The sequence below is a fragment of the Nesoenas mayeri genome (assembly GCF_963082525.1).
Source record: "Nesoenas mayeri genome assembly, chromosome: 2".
In the NCBI taxonomy this organism is placed as follows: Eukaryota; Metazoa; Chordata; class Aves; order Columbiformes; family Columbidae; genus Nesoenas; species Nesoenas mayeri.
In genome coordinates this window covers 113552982-113569693 of record NC_137543.1, presented here as the reverse complement: position 1 = coordinate 113569693, position 16712 = coordinate 113552982, and the positions used below count along the sequence as shown (strand labels likewise).

Sequence of the window (16712 nt, the reverse complement as noted above, 5' to 3'; positions counted from 1 at the left end):
AATGAGTTTGGAAACACTGGGCTTGGTGCACTGAAGGTTACTGCAAGATACTGAAATCCTCAGTCCAATAACGGTAACTTACAGAAGAAATGGTGACGATTCTTTGTAGAATATACTTTTTACATTTTACATTTCTCTGATATCAAACAATGAAAAAAAATATTTTAACAGTTGTAAAATAATACTTAATGTTGCTACAAAGTCTAGCTAGCTGTTCCAAAGGTTTCATTCAACAAACACCACACTTGATGATGTTGACAATAAAACTTGTTAAAGTGACATTTCACAACTTCGGTAATTTTTACTTCAACATCACAATGACTGATTTTTAATAGCTAACCTTACACATATTCATTGGGGTACTTTGAACTGGGATGCGGCAGTTGTACCACCCTCTTTTCCCCCCGCTCCCTTTCCTCCCGAGGAGATCCCGAGTTTTCAATAGGATAGCTGATGGCTCTTTAACACCTTTTGTGTCCGCTGTGCCTGTGCTCACAGACCCACTTTGGCCAGTGCCAACAGTCACGTCCCCCTTCCCGGGGCACTGTGACTCCTCATGCTCAACGCCCCTCACTCCCCTACCCCGCCCCCAGCTTGGGGGATCAGGAGCGGCGGGACCTTCGATCAACAGACAGGGTCCACAGCCAAGGGAGAAGCTTCTGGGCCATGCGCTTAATTATCACAACCAGATAGGACCTGGCTGTAAAACGGGACAACCTTGGAGTGGTCTTCTCTGAGCAGTGGGTCTGTGAACAGAGCCCTCCCCTCAGATCAGGGACCCCGTTTTGGTACACTTCCCGGGACTGAGAGCCCTCCTCTTTGGTAAGTGAGTTTCTTCTGGAGATATCCTTCAGTGAGCCTTTGCCCACTCCGGGCAAGCGATTTTTTCTTCTGGGTACCCCTGAGTGAAAGAGGCCTCTTCTTTCTGTGAGTGAGTGCCTGCACGCTGTGGATTATCATTTTTGAGTGGTCGTACGGAAATAATATCCTGAACTAGTATATCGAACCTGCCTGTAGTTTATTAAATGTTGCTGGAGTGCTGACTGATTTTGGACAAACCCCATATTTAGTTGCTTCTCCGCTAAACAGTTCTGTTTTGGAATGAAGTCTGTTGCGAGCTTGTCGCCTGCCTAAATTGATTTCGGGGGAACCTCTGTGACATTCTAATTGGTGTAGTAAGTAGTATATCAGAAATGGAGGAGTTACTACGGGGGTATGGTTGTAATCCTGCCGCCCCATCCTGCACACATTGGACGGGAGAGAGATGGTTCAGTCCCGAAGTGGTCGTGGCCGTGTGTGCTCTTGTTGTTTGTGCTGTTGTTGTTTGTGCTGTTGTTGTTTGTGCTGTGCTGTGTACAGCCTTGTACGCCTGCCTAAAGCAATCTCAAGACCAGCACAAATGCTACAAACAGTCGGAGAGAAGTGACTCTGAGAAACAACTGGAAACAAGTTGTTTGAAAGCGGAGTTGCGGCGAGAGAGAGAGTGGGTGCGTTTATTACAACAAAAGAATGAGCTCGTGTTAACCCAAGCGAAAACCCCCGCTAGCGTTGCCCAATCTCCAAAATTGATTGCGGGCATGGACCCCGAGGACGGGGATATCCGGAGAGATTCTAATGAAAACAGTGTTGATGAAGTGGAGGAGGCAAAAGATGTAAGCCTCCCTCTTAAAACGGAGAGATATACAGGTCCGCATGGCCGAAAACCCCGAACTGCTGTTCGTACCATCTGGTGGACGCAACAGGAGCTCAGCTGTTTGCAAGATAAATTCTCTCGCAAGCCGGGCGAAACGGAAACTGAATATCTTTGGCGTGTTTCACTAACGGGGGGTGATCGGATATTACTGAGTAATGATGAAGCTGGGGGATTTTGGGGACCTGGGGTGTTTTTAAGTGGTGGTCCGGATGGTGATCAGTCCCTAACATCTCGGGTGGCTTATTGGGCTGGCGGCGTGGATCCCAGGGAACGAGAGGAGCCCGTCACCATTAGAATAAGAAGGTTGTCGAAGTTGTCTGAGGGCATTCAAAAAGCTGCTTGTATACAGGCAATGTATGAGAAAGGGCAGCAAGGAATCCCCGTGGCTGCGCCAGTAAATCCCATCCACCTTCGCCCGCTTATCAGAGGGCTGCCGAACGCTTTAAAAATATATGTCCACTCCCTCAGGGAAAGAATTCAGTTGGCTATAGAACTTAACCAGCAAAATCCCCAAAATCCAGTGGCGCATGTGTTAACCTGGTCTGAAATGCTACACAATATAGTCACCTACAGACGCGAAATGGGGTGGCCTGGCCCAGGCGGTGGCAGCACAGACAAAAGCAGGAGGGTCGGGCCAGCCAGGCGCAAACCTTGTCCCAGGTGGCCCCCCCGCGCCCGGGCACACAGAGGGAGCACCGGCAAGCGCCCTCTCTCGGGACCCTGAACCTTTGCAAGAGCAAGTTTACCATCCAGGAGGGATCAAATTGCTCGGGGGAAAAAACTGGTTTGGCAACTGCACATCCTTCTTGAAGATGGGAAACTTGACCCTTTCGTGTTTCTGCGAGGGGAACAAAACGAATTAAAAAACTAAAAGCCGCGGGCTAGGACCTCGGGCGGCCCCAACCCACTGAATATTTATTTTCCGAAATGTCACGGGGTAGAAGCTGCTCGTAGTTTGCTCCCCGGCTGCCGCAGTTTAAAGAGATTTGTATTCCGCGGTGCCCCCTGCCAGGCGCAGCAGGACTAGGCATTGCAGAAGCTATTGACCGCCTTTGTTATTCTAATCCACCTCATTCAAGGAAACCAAACAGTGTGAGTGTTGTGGGTTTTGTGAGTTGGTTGTGAGTGTTCTGTGTTTTACCCATCCCTGAAAATATTCATGGTAATAACGGATCACACTTTACCACCGAAGTGGTTTTAAGGTCGGGCTGGAGGGGAAGGTGTTAAGGGGGTATTTCATACACCGTATTAAAACAGGAAACTCTACCACATTAGCATCCAATGGATCATTCCGGATTTCTAACACAAAAGCCCGGCTCTGAGGGACCGAGGCCCATGTCTGTTTTCTCTTGCAGGATAATGGAAAAATGGACAATCCTGCTCCTCCTACTGATGGACTGAGGTATCTACAGGCAGGATGGCAAAAGACTGCAGCTGGGGTTGGGTTGTGGTTAGACTCAATCTCTGGAAAGGGAGTCACACCAGTGCAAAGCTGACAGGCCATTCTGGAGGTGATCCTGCAACTGGCAACACTAATGTACTCCACACATGACAGCACAGAGGCTTCCTAAATCATCACTTACACAAAAACAACAAAATGACTATCCAAAACAAAACAATATTGGACTTAAACCTATTGAAGGAGGAAGGCATATGCTGGAAGCTGAATTTATCAGTAAACAATTGCTGTGTCTAGGTCTGAACATCTCAGTTCTACTACGAGAACAAATCAACAAAGGACTCTGGGCAATTGTTGCCGTACTGGGGGCTAATTGGTAAAAAAATTGTCTACACATTTGGTTTTCCTTATCAGGATGTCTACTGTAATTATTGAAACTTGCATTGTTCTATTGTTTGATTATTGACAGGTTGATTAATTATAACATATAACACCTAAAATACATTTGAAGTATGATGATCCACAGTGGGCATTAAAACTCATGACACTGTGCCCCCTTTTAACTTTGGAGGCAAGAGGTGACTGCACCACCACTCCAAAGGAACAGGTGGGATCATGACTGTGGTCACAGGGTGGAATGTGTGGCAGGTGCACATCCCCTGACGAGATCCGGAGCTTTCAATAGGGCAGTTGATGCCTCACTGTGCCTGTGCTCACCTACGCACAGCCATGTCCCACCCTCACCCTGGGGCATGGTGAATGTTCACCTCCCCTCAGCTGGGGGAACAGGTGGAGCAGGACCTTCAGTCATCCTTGGCCAACAAGCAAGGTTCTCAGACATGGAGGTGCTCAGGCCCAGAGAAGCTTCTGGACCATGCTCATAACAACCACAGCCAGATCCAACCTGGCTATAAAACAGGGCCCCCGCCGAAGACCCCCTTTGAATGGTCTTCTCGGAGCAGCGGGTCTGTGAACAGAGCCCTCCCTCAGATCAGGGACCCCATCTAAGAAGACTTGGTGGGATTAAATGCTCACCTTCTCCTTGATGAGTTTCTTCTGAAGATATTCTCAAATGAACCCTTGCCCACTCCGGGCAAGCAGTTATTTCTTCTGGGTACCCCTGAGTGAAAGAGGCCTCTTCTTTCTGTGAGTGAGAGTCTGCACACTGTGGATCATTATTTTTGAGTGGTCTGATGGAAATAATAACCTGAATTAGTATATCAAACCTGCCTGCAGTTTATTAAATGTTTCTGAGTGCTGACTGTTTTTGGATAAACCCTGTATTTAGTTGCTTCTCCGCTAAATAGTTCTGGTTTGGAATAAATTTTGTTGGGAGCTTATTGTCTGCCTAAATTGATTTCAGGGGTGTCTCTATGACATAGGGTCAATAGGTAATGAAAGCTTAAGAACTGTTACACAGTAACAGTAACTGTTTCAGGAGCTTTCCAATCATCAGTGTCATGCTTACTTAAGTCAACTTTTTCAAATTCACCTAATGTAGTCACCAGCAGTGAAATTCTGTTTCCCTTGATTTTGGTTTCAGTTTTTCCATTTCCTTGTACAGGATTAAGATTTCACCTTTAGTCTGTATTTAGGCATCTTAAGTTTGTGGGGGTTTTTTTTGCACATGTTGAACACCATAATTTCCGCTAAACTCAATAGATACAATATATATGCTCAGCATTCTTGGCACCTGGATTGAATTTTAGATCTAATTTGCAGATGTTCCATGGAGATAAAGTTCTGCAGCTATCCAGAATTAGCAGGAATAGCTACATTCAAATGCTGACTTTTGCATATTTTAACCAACTGCTCAAAACTCAACCAATGATCATGTAGGGTTGTTTTTTTTGTTGTTTTGTGGGTTTTCTTTTTTCCTTTTTTTTTTTCTTGAACTACCCTATATGCTATTTAGTTTTTCTGTAATACCTCTGTTTTAAGCATTCTAACTTGGCATCTATCTCTTCAGCTTGTGTTAGCATACCACCAGATATATTACAGCTTCTACCAAAATCACTCTAGCATATTCTGCCTTAAATTTCATACATGCAAATTTCATTTGAATTCTTGCAATAACATAGATCAATATACTGATATGACCAGTTGTAATGCTTTACGTTGACCTACACAGAACTTCTCTTTTTTCTGATGTAAACTCTCTCTATTTTTGAAATGCTCATTTTGTTTTATCGATACCAGAACTGCTAAGTCTAGTCATTAGTTTTGCTGTTGGAATCCTTGAAGAGCTTTAAAATGTCTGTCATGAGCTCTTAGAATGCTAATGCAGGTGATCTTTTTACATTTTAACAGAAATCAGACTATGCTGGCCATCATTTATGTCATCTTAAAGTTATACTAATTAGATTTATGTCACCTTTGCTATTTTTTTTGTATTTTTTGATAAATAAAAACATCTGTTTTGTCTGTGAACCTTTACAGGGTAAATGTTACCTTCTGACCAGCAAAACTGCAGATACCCAGTTGTTTTGAGAAGTTCAGGAATACGGACAAGCCATATTTACTCATTTATTTATTTGGTATCAGAGAAAGGTTTAGAAATACGATGTCAAATGATAAAAAAATTATCCAAATGAACACTGAGCCACATGAAGCCCTATCTTTAATACTGTACAATAGCTGTCCGTTATGTTTAGAATAATGCTTCTATTCCAGTTTTCATAACAAAGCTATATTACAGCAAACATAGGTGTTACTTTTAAGAATTCTACAGATCTGCTTCACTTTAATCTGTCCTTTTAAAAAATACTGATTTTTCAATTAGATGCTTAAATATATTTGAAATTATAACAACAGAAGCCAGCCTGAAGTACAATAAAAAAATTAAAACGTCTGCTTTCAACACATTTTTGCTACACAAACCCACAAGATCAAATACTAACACTGTAAGCATATTTCTGGTACACACATAAAAATAATCACATAATGCATATCCAGATGCTTATTGGTAAACTATGCTCCTCAATGCTCTGAGCAAATTGAGTCGACTTGAATACGCCTACCACATATTAGTGCAAACCTACACTCTATGGCTTGCAGTGGCTTGAAAGAAAAAGCAAACCTTTTAAAAGTAAAGTGCAGCAAAAATGGCTATGTAAAAACTGCCACGAGTTTTTAAGTCAATGAGTTCTGGATTAATAAAATGTGCCAACCAAGCCAGATTGTGCCCCCTCATCGTGCAAGATAAGTCTTTCCCTTTGGAAATTTCACATTCATGCCTTTTTAGGGTTGATTTCTTTCTGGCCATTTCTTATTTTAATGGCCTTTTTGGGGCCACTGACCAGCGGGTTGGTGTTCTTGGTTGATGGTTTTGGGGCTCCACTTCGACCACTGCGACCTGCATTCTGGCTCTTACTGCGGGCCGTTCGCAGCTTTTGTTCTTGCAGTCTCTGTTCCCACCTCTGTGGAAAACGCAGAAAACCGAGAGGCTGAGTTAGGGAAGGGTATAATCTTAAATAATTTTGTCTTAATCAAAGCTATCCTGAAGTACTGATACTAGTGCTGCTGTTAACAGTTTTGTGCTGTGCCCTGCAGGGCTGTAGATGTCAGTATGTTATGGGTGTCTGCAGGGGGGAATCTGCCACAGGTTTTGGGGGGGGGAATTTGTGCTAGACCAGTTGATGAAAATGATGACTGCACACCTTGTGTGCATGCTGCATGTGAGTGCACATCTCATGTCTTTTCAGAAATCCAGGGAAGCTGGCACTACTCCATCAAAAAGATAGGATCTGAACACTGGGACTCCTTTGCAAACCCCTTCTTTGCTGTCTTGCTGAATGTGCTACTGGAATTTTTCCTCAGAAAAGTCTACAGAAGGCAGACAGTATATATTTAAACACTCAATTACAAGAGAAGGTGGTGTTTACTTTCTGGTTCTGTTTTTCCCCTGAGTAGAGAAGACTGGATATGAAAGTCCTGATCTCACAGACAGACAGCAGAGATGACCACTGAAATGGGATGGTTATGAATAATGCACCTACAGATTTATTCAGGAGCATCCCTGAGCAATTTTGAAAAGCAGTCAGATCGAAGAGCCCACCAAATAGAATAGCTGTCAGATTTCCAAACCTGAAAGTGTAGTGGTCAGAAAACAGGTTTTTACAGTGAGCTCAAGTGGTTAGGTGGTCCAAAATATGGAGAGATACACAACACTGCAGCAGAGACTGTAGTCTTTCACCTCTAGGAACAGAAACACTTTAAGAAAAGTGAATAGTAGAACCTAGAAAGTACCTCACCTCTCCCCTCTATTAATGAACCTCTGAAACTCCCAAAGGCAGGAGCTTTGTCAGTGATTAGAGCAAGACAAGTGCTCTCCAGTTTTCTGTCTCTGCCCTGACCCTGTTGCAACACAGGCTCTTGTCCTGGCTGGAGAAGAGACCAGCCATGCTGTGGTTATGTTAACAGCTGTCTTCTGTGGTGCACAGACAGCTCAAAACATTCATTTTAAGTGGTAACTCAAGATAAAAGTTGGATGCAAGTCTCCAGTGATGAATTATGGGCATTAAAATGAAGCCACTGTGATACCTAGCTCCATACTGGCTATTCTGGTGTAGTCAGGATCATTATATGCATCTTCATAAAACAAAAACAATTAACAGGCATTTAGGTGTGTCCCACTCAAACATGTTTAACTGAGTATTTAATTTATGAAACTATCAATATCAGAGGGAAGACGCATTCTTTGAGAAATATTTTGTTTGGCAGTCATGCATCTATTTGTCAGTCTGGAAGTGAATGTCCAAACAGGCTTCAAAACACAATTAGAAATGGCAAAACAGTGTGAGGAGGTCACTAAAACACGCCGTATGCCAGTAACAGGCCATGAAGTTGACAGCTAGGGGATTTCAAGAGTCCAAGTCATATGCCAATATTCTCCTAAATCCTACATAGTATCATCTGCAGTTGCAGTGTATTTATTTTTTAAAGATTTAAAGCATGTTTTCTTTTTCACACATAGGTTTTACAGGAGCAAGTGAGGAGAAAAGGGAATGATAAAAGCATCAAATAGGATTTTCCTGCAATAAATTGGTCTGTAATCCAAAAGCTTCTGCTGATAGATACATGCATCTTTATTGCTCCACTCCATCAACTGCCAATCAGCTCATAATTAAAATAAATATACATGTATGTCATTAATGCTCTAAAAGGTTTTATGAATTCTAGAAATAACTTTCTTCCACCTCTACAAGTGTGAGGAAAAGTCAGACACTGTCTTGATCCAATCTGTCTTTCCATTATAAAAAGGAGTTTACAAGAAGGGACTGATAGCAAGTGCTATCGTGAAGCCCCAAAAAGCAGAGGTATCTGCTGCTCCTGCATCACAGGTCTCTATACAATATACTTTTCCTCCCAGTGTTCCCTGAAACCAGTGAGAGGATGCCCAATATCTTCAGTGGGTCTTTAGTGGGAAGTAGCTGGTGAGAAGTCTGTGCCTCCAGCCTGCAATCTTTCATGCAGCAAAGTCCATTTATCCAGTACAGTGGATTTTAACTTCCTTTCTTACGTAATGTGTACTATATACTGATCTGCATATCACCTGACAGTTACTTGCCTTAGCAGTGATATGAAAGAAATTCCTAGAGTCACTATTGTAATAAGACAGAGTTCACACAGAGACCATCCATCCATCCATCCATCCTATTCAGGGACAGTTTGCAGATAAAATACAAATACAATCTTAGAGACTCTAAAATATAAGACTAAAATTTTCATATGTTCATTTACATGGAATTATGATGTGTGAAAAGAATAATACCTAGAGGTATTATGAATATCGGAAAGTCAAGCAAGTTATTCAATGCTGAAGAAGTGCAAGGGTGTATTACTTTTTATCAAGAACGTCAGCATTCTTTAAGTTGTATTTACCTTAAATCTTTTGTTTAATTGATCCTTCCACTTTTCAACTAGACATCCATCAAGAAGCATTAACCTGAAAAATAAAAAATAAACACAATTTTGATTCTTGAGATGTCATTCAGATGGTTTAACACAGGCTGAGGTTGAAATGAACCAGCAGGTACTGGTACTGACAGTTTCTGTACATGGGGCAATAAGCAGAAAAACATTTTTCTCTGTCCCTAAATGCTTTCTAATGGATTTCTAAATGCTTATACAGATCCTTCTGAAATTCTATTATAAACTCTGTACAAACAGAAAATATTTTTCAAAAGAAATCAGATTTTACAGCCAAAACTGCAGCACATGGCTGTAGAGCGAGATAAGGACTAAGCAAAACAAGTCGATTCAATGTGAATCACGCTAAGCCATTTATTACAGAAACAAGTCTCCTTATATACGTAACTATATTCTAATCATGCGTCCACGCTCCAAGCATGGATTCGTTAAAGGAGTATCGTGGGCTGTCCGTGCTCTAGAGTCTCACTGATGATACGTCCGATGATTCATGCCACGCCAGGACCTCGGTGATTGAGGAACGCCCCTCTTTCTCATAGCAGACTCTGTTCTTGAAGCGGCCTTGAAATACCTTTGAGCCTGACTAATTCAGCAACACTTCTTAATCTATCAAAACCCATCCACACATGGCCAGTATGGAGAAAACATTTAGAGCTCTTTGTTCTCACCTGCAGCTGTTCTGCAGGGGAAAATTGTCCTGTCTTGATTACTGTTAACAAAAAGTAGTGGTTTGGGTAACATCCCATGAAACTGTTCAAATGTCTTAATCACATATATTTTACTTATGTCCACCATATGTTTGTGTGTGTGCGCACAGAAGAGCAATTTAAATTAATGCATTTTACTCCTGAATTGAGAAGAAAAGCTAGGGTTTTACATGCACCAGTTAATAAAGCTCAGTGGATGAATGGTAACTTTATTTGACCACTTAAAATCGTCTCCCTTGCTACCTATACACATTAGGACGGTATTATGTATTTCCTACATGTAGCTACTAAATGACTGCTTTAAAGTACATTCAGAATATTTATTGGCAGTGATATTTGCCTACCAGTGAAATATGGCTGGCTCCTGTAGGAAAATACTGAGTCTAGGTTTTATGAAACAAACAAAACAAGACTGTAAGTATTTAACGTATAGGCCTTAAGCAGGTTCTAAAATAGTTTACTCTAAAGCAGTCTTATGTCACGCCTTCTAAGTCTCACCCTAGAAACAACACAAGGACACTGTGTTGTGCTGTGTTTCACAGCACAAGGACACTGGAATTTCTGTATCTCCTCTACTGCTAACCATTTAACGTCTTTTTTTCTTTTTTTCCTTTTTTTCTTTTTTTTTTTTTTTCTTTTTGAGATACTGGGACTTTATATGCCCTAATATAATTTCCCTATTTCTGGAAGGCTTTATTTAAACATCAGTATTGGCTGAAGACATCAAAAGTCACTAGAAATGCACATAATTTCATATAGCACTTCGCTGGCAGGTGAGGTTTACACAGCATAGTAGGGCCTGACTATCCAGTTTCCATGAACAGTGTTGCTACTCATACCAGTTCAAAAGAGTACAAAATGCTGCCACTCACAGGTGTTAGCCACTGTGCATCCACTTTGCCTAAACGTGAAAGTATTACAGCGAGTGCAAGCCCTGGAAAATCAAGACCAACATGATAAACATATCATTTTCTTTCCAAGGAGAGATCAGAGAGTTACCATACAGGATTGATGCTAAAGCCACATTGTGATGAATGAAATCATAAAGTGGTGTACATGTGACACAGCTTCTGTTCAGGTGAAAATATTGAGTGAGACCCAAACCCTTTTGACAGGCAATGGGTATTTCGCGGAGGTACAGCTTCCACCCATTTTGCTTCTGGCATTTTTAAAAGCTACTGTAACTCAAAACCTTCTGTTTGCATGCCACAGAATTCAACAGGAAACACATATAATAGTTTATGTTTCTTTTTCAAATCCGTTTTAGTACACTATATGAAATTAAAAACCTCAGTGACCTTTAAAAACCATCGCAAAATATTTAGCGAATGGTGTGTTTTTCTACAGTAACGGAGAAGCAGATTGTGATCTTTCCCTTTTGAAATCTCCTCTCCCTGACAGCCTCCTGAGGGTCCTCTCCAACAAAGCCTGCAGCTCAGAGCTCCTTGATCACAATCTTGGTTGCATGACTCAGTACGTACCCCTAAAATGGGTAACTAGAGGGCCTTAAATTAATCTTTGTGAAATACTTCCAGATCTGAAGGGGCAACATGCTGTGTAATAGTAAAATACTGTGCCTGGTAGCTCACAAAAATAAGTTAATAAGGTATCAGATGCCAAATTTTAGAAACACCTATAGAACAGACCTAGTTTATCAATGTAAAATTCATTGGATACATGGGTATGGCCCATCAAGTTCCACATGTAGAAGTTTTACGGTCCTTACAAAGTGCGCATGTTCAATTAACAGTCACATCACTGTATGCAAAACCAGCCTGCACATTTTGCGAACAGCCTCACCTTTGACCCACAGTGCAGAGCCACACGTACCCACCACAACAAAACCTGTCCTGTTGGCATCTGTTGCTACTGGTACACTTGGGGTGCTAAGTGGGATGGGATGTCCACTTCTGCCTCAAGGACTCAGACAGAAAAGAGAGCTGTGATTCATCGTCCCCCTCTCCTCCTGACCAGCACGCTGGGTTTCCTTCTATGCCTGGGGCTAGGCTGACTGCCAGATGGAAGGTCTGGTAAAGTTTGTTTTGTTTTGTCTTTTAATCATACAGCAGGACTGGCAAGCTGCTCTGAGAGTATTTACTTTTCATCTGTCATCCGGGAGCTGGAGCTCCAATGGCTGCAGCTTTGGCTAGTCCTGGTACAGCTGTGGGATCAGAAACATCTCACTGATGGCATCGTTCCAAAGTATGGATAGGCCAGTGGGGAAGGCCTGGCTCTCTGTTTCCAACAGCTCTGCAGACAGGAGATGTGTCTCCTGTTGCCTCTCCTGGGGTCGGTGAGGCAGAATTATACTTCCACCTGGCCCTGCCAACATGGACCACCATCTAATGTAGCACATTAAGTAGCTCGTACCTACAGAAAGTGGTCCTAGAAAAACACTCATGAACAGCTGGAGATGCCTGAACTGCTGCATGATGCATTAAGCAATATGCTGTCAGCACCTAATGCCACCAAAAGTTTATGCTCCATGTGTGAGCCAGGTTTTGTAAACACTGCATCTTGGCACAGACCTGAGGCTGCTTAAGTGAAAAAAGTTAATTGTGAAGGTAATTGAAACATTAAGGTGTATGGGTGAGTTATCTTAAGAAAAACTATCAGCGGTGTAATATTAACTGTAACTCACAAAACATGCTCATGACCAGAAAGATCGCTTTGCTGGTCCTCCTTCCCACTTGTCACAGCTACCTAGAACACTCTTCTGCACCACATCTCCAGGGCTCACCTTGAACGCCATTCATAGCACATGATGAGAACATCCTGCTTCGGCTGAAGAGGTGGACACTGGCAGGAGGAGTTTGTAAGAAGAGGCACTTGAGACAGAGGAATTGGCATTGAAGACTTCAGTATGTCTTTGACTTCAACCACGGTCGTTATCTCATTGCAGTTCCCTCTTTCTACGCTTTTTACTTTAGCATGAATGACTGCAATTAGGAAAAGAGAGGTGTGAGAATAACAAACAGTATTAGAAACTTAAACACATCTAAAAATTTAATAAAACATATTAAACTGAAAACTGTTGTTTTGGCTGTGAAACTAGAACTATTTCTTCATGTGTGGGCACGTACAGTGGCTTAGAATAACAGGGGCCCCATCCCAGTTTGGTTTTCAGTAGGACTGTTGACAACTGTGAAATTAAACATGTGCCTAAATCTTTGCCAGATCAGGCTGAGAGATCTCTCCTGGAATCATACACACAAACAGCTCCTTTGACTCAGACTTGAACAACCCCTTGCATAAATCAGACCCGTTCTTGTAGACACATCTGGCTATATACAATTAAGTAATGAATAATTTACCTCACAGACACCATGAATCCAGTCTTTTCAATAATAAAGCCATTTCCCTGTGGGTTGCATCCAAGAACTAAAGTCTTGTCTTAAATATAAGAAACAAGGTTTGAAACAAGTCAAAAACTAAGAGGTTTAGGATCTTCATTATTTACCTGGTTTATACTTTTTTCACTTTTGCCTTTGATTACGCATCAGTGGTCAGATTCTCATATAAAACAGACTCTGAAAAGTGTTCTGACTCTGAATACACAGGCTCTGAATACACCTTTTTTTGCAAGAAGGTGAAACTGTGTAGATTGCTCTGGGGATGATTCCTGGCTTTGTACTTGCAAACCACTGCAGCAGCTTACCCACTCTCTCTTGTGAGAGTACCAAGTCAGAGAAAAGAGGCATGATTTCTACATGAAGTGCTTTGTCTCTAGGAAATGGCAAAATAGGAAGGGTTCAATTATCAAACTGTTAAAAAAATTCTTCCGTAAAAGAAGCATGAGCAGTATGTGTAGCACAGCGTGATCAGCCTGCATCGACACTGCCCCTGGTAGTCAGCAGGTCAAAAGCCCTCAAAAGGACCTCCAAATGTTTGGGATAAACTTTACTTGTAGAAAACATGAAATCAGCAATTTTAATGTAGTCTGGGTTTTCTGTGCTAACTTTATCAGGACACATGTAACAGCCACAAAACACATGAGGGATTTCAGTTTTGGAGATTCACAATCCATTTTCCAGTTTGATTGAAACTAAGTTCTAACCAAGTGGAACAACAATTTGGCTGTATATATTATTTTAAATGATTTTAGAAAAATTTGGATTTTATTTGCAACTTGTTCTGCTCTGTCTTGTCTCTTAATTCATTTTCCATATGAACATTTCTATTGATTTTAAAGTATGATGAATAAAAATCTACCTCTCAAAAAAAAAATCCGAATATTAAAAATTCAATGGACTTAAATTTTGAAACCCAACCTACACTTTTTACTCAAACTTCCACTGAAGTCACTGGAATCAGTATTTGTAAGACTAACATCTGTACTTCATTTCCGAATAGTCATTTTATATCACTGCTTTTTCATATATTTTTGACAACTGTGGAAATTCATTGTCCCATCTGAACATAACACTATGTTGTACTGAGATAGATTAAGTAATTATATAAAAAGAAGATATTATATAAATGCATCAAAATGCCATGCCAAGAAAGAAAAAGTATTCAATTACACAAATTAGATGTTCAGCTTGATTATTCCCACCAAACTGGGATTTGGATTTTTTTTTTTCCCTATACTAGCAAAGAAGCAAATAACTACACACTTACTTTCATTTTATATTAAACAAATAGGAATAGACTGGATATAATAACTCTATTGTATAAAAACTGAACACACTTCTTGAAGACACAACTTTCACCTGAGAAAAAGCCTATAAAGTGCAAAAAATCATGATACTGCATGTTAAATTCCTAGTTAACAAGGAGGTTCTATTGACATTACAGACATTCAGTCTGGTATTTATCTAATATTAATTACAGTTTTTCCTGACTCCCAGCACCAGAAAACCAAAGCAAGGGGGATCCAGAGGGAGAGAGATTAATACTTACTTATATTACCAATATGTCACGTAACATATCAGAAAACTATAGATGACTCCTCCCCCGGCTGGTGCAAACTTTCAACAAATTCAATTAATCTCTGACAGTTCTGTACAAAATGAAACTCTGGCTAGTGCGTAAAAGAATATGTGAATTTCTGTGAAGCTTTAACCTTGCTTTAGCTTAATTCACATTTAGAAGTTTTATTTACATGATAAACCTTTGTATAGTCCATGTCTTGGATGAAAACAGGAGCTGGCAGAGCAGCACATGGTCATGCTCACATAAGATGCTATTGCACTTTAACTAGAGTGACCTTTACAGAAGCAAAGCACCATTTCTGCACAGCAACCTGTTGATCCCAGTGCATGTTACTGACATTTCACTGGTTTTATCACACCGTCATCTGCCCAATGGCTACTACTGCCTGCACACACTGCAAGCAAGTGGAGGGTTTCAGAAGAAGACAACTGTGTGCCCTCGGGCAAAAACCCACTTGGAAAGGCTGTGGTGGAGCCACGTCCTCACATCGCACTTGCTGGACAGGCTCTGGTGTGGGTGCAGCACCCACATGGAGCTGACTAACTTGCAGGGGACCTAGAGGGGGTGTGGGATGGGCAAAGTGAAGCGTTTTCCCTCATGCACTTACTATAGCTGTAGTTCTTGGCCAGGTATGTCGACAGCGTAGGCTTTGTCTTTTTGCACCTGCATCGCTCTTCAAAGGAAGAAAAGAGAAAACGGTTGGGGGGTGTCAGAGGGGGCCTGGCAGGGGGAGGGAAGCGGGGGGGCGCACGAGGCTCACCTTGGCCGCGGCTCCTGCAGTCGCCGTCCGGGGGTCTCTCCGCCACCATCACACCCTGCGTGAAGTCCGTCCACTTCACATCTGCAAGCAGAGGCGCGGCAGGGAAGGAAAGCTATCAGGAAGAGGTTCCCGGGAAACGGGCGGAGGGGGTCCCTCACCCGAGGCGACCCGTGGGTGTGGAGGGGGTCCGCCCTACCGCCTCCCCTTCCCGCCCCGCCACCCCCAGGGCGCTCACCCTCCGGCAGGTCGGTGACGATGGCCTCGGGGGAGATGCAAACGCCGCGATCGTAGACGGGGAGGTCGTCGCAGGCGAGGCTCTCGGGCCAGCTGTGGTTGTAGCGGCGCATGATGGGCTCGCAGCCGTCGCGGGCGCGCTGGCAGACGGAGCGGCACGGCTTAATGGGATCGTAGAGGAACTCCAAGGTGCAGATGGGCGCGTACATGGCGCAAAGGAAGAAGGAGAGGACCGGGCTGCAGCCGGTGGCCACCAGCTCCTCGTACTGCTCGATGGCGAGGATGGCGTTTTCCTGGGTGCTGTGGTGGAGGTGGTTGGGCATGCGGGTGATGTTCCAGGGCATGGGGCGGCACATGGGGATGCGCACCGCCTCGCACGGCGCGCCCTGCGCCCGCGGGCTCACCCGCAGCCACAGGGACACCGCCACCAAGGCGCGCAGCATCCTCCCCCTCTTCTTCCTCCTCCTCCTTCTCCGCCGCCACCCGCCGCCGCCCCGCGGGTCGCGGCGGCCGAAGGGCGCGGAGCGGCGCTGCCTCCCGGCGTCCTGCTGCAGTCAAGTGGTGGGAGCCGCCGCGCCGACAGCCATGGACATCGCGGGACGGCATTTATACCGGTGGCACGAGTGACGTGGGGCCGATCGCGCTCCCTTGGCAGCACCGCTCCTCCAGGGGGGGTCAGGAGGGGGGGTGTGTGCGTGTGTGTGTGTATGCGCGCGTGTATGTGTTTTGCTGTGCAGGCATGGTGACATCACCTCCACCCCGTTTAATCCCCCGGCGACATCACTGCGTCTCTCGTCCGCGGCTCCAGTTCCGTTTCAGCTTTCAACTGTGTCATAAATTCCTTCAGGTGGCCGGAGGGGGGGTGGCGGGGAACAAACCCAAACTACACGCGCCTGCCGCGGGGCTGCGCGCTCCGACGCGGGGAGAGGGGAGGAGGAGGCGGGAGGAACGCGGGAGCTGCGACCGGAGCCCCCCTCCTGCGGGGCTGAACTTTACGCTGCATTGTATTGAGGGAAACGGAGCAGAAACTTTTTGCGGATTTAGGGGAGCGAC

The 16712-nt window shown here is 43.6% G+C and overlaps 1 protein-coding gene across 1 annotated transcript; it reads right to left on the bottom strand.

Annotated features, from left to right (window-relative positions):
- Positions 1-6322: 6322 nt before the first annotated feature.
- On the bottom strand, positions 6323-16265 carry SFRP4 (secreted frizzled related protein 4; the record flags this gene model as incomplete). Its single annotated transcript, XM_080364179.1, is given in 6 exon segments — positions 6323-6511; positions 8976-9039; positions 12471-12669; positions 15273-15506; positions 15661-16138; positions 16140-16265. Coding segments are annotated over 6 exon segments (1290 nt in total).
- Between the last annotated feature and the right edge of the window lie 447 nt (positions 16266-16712).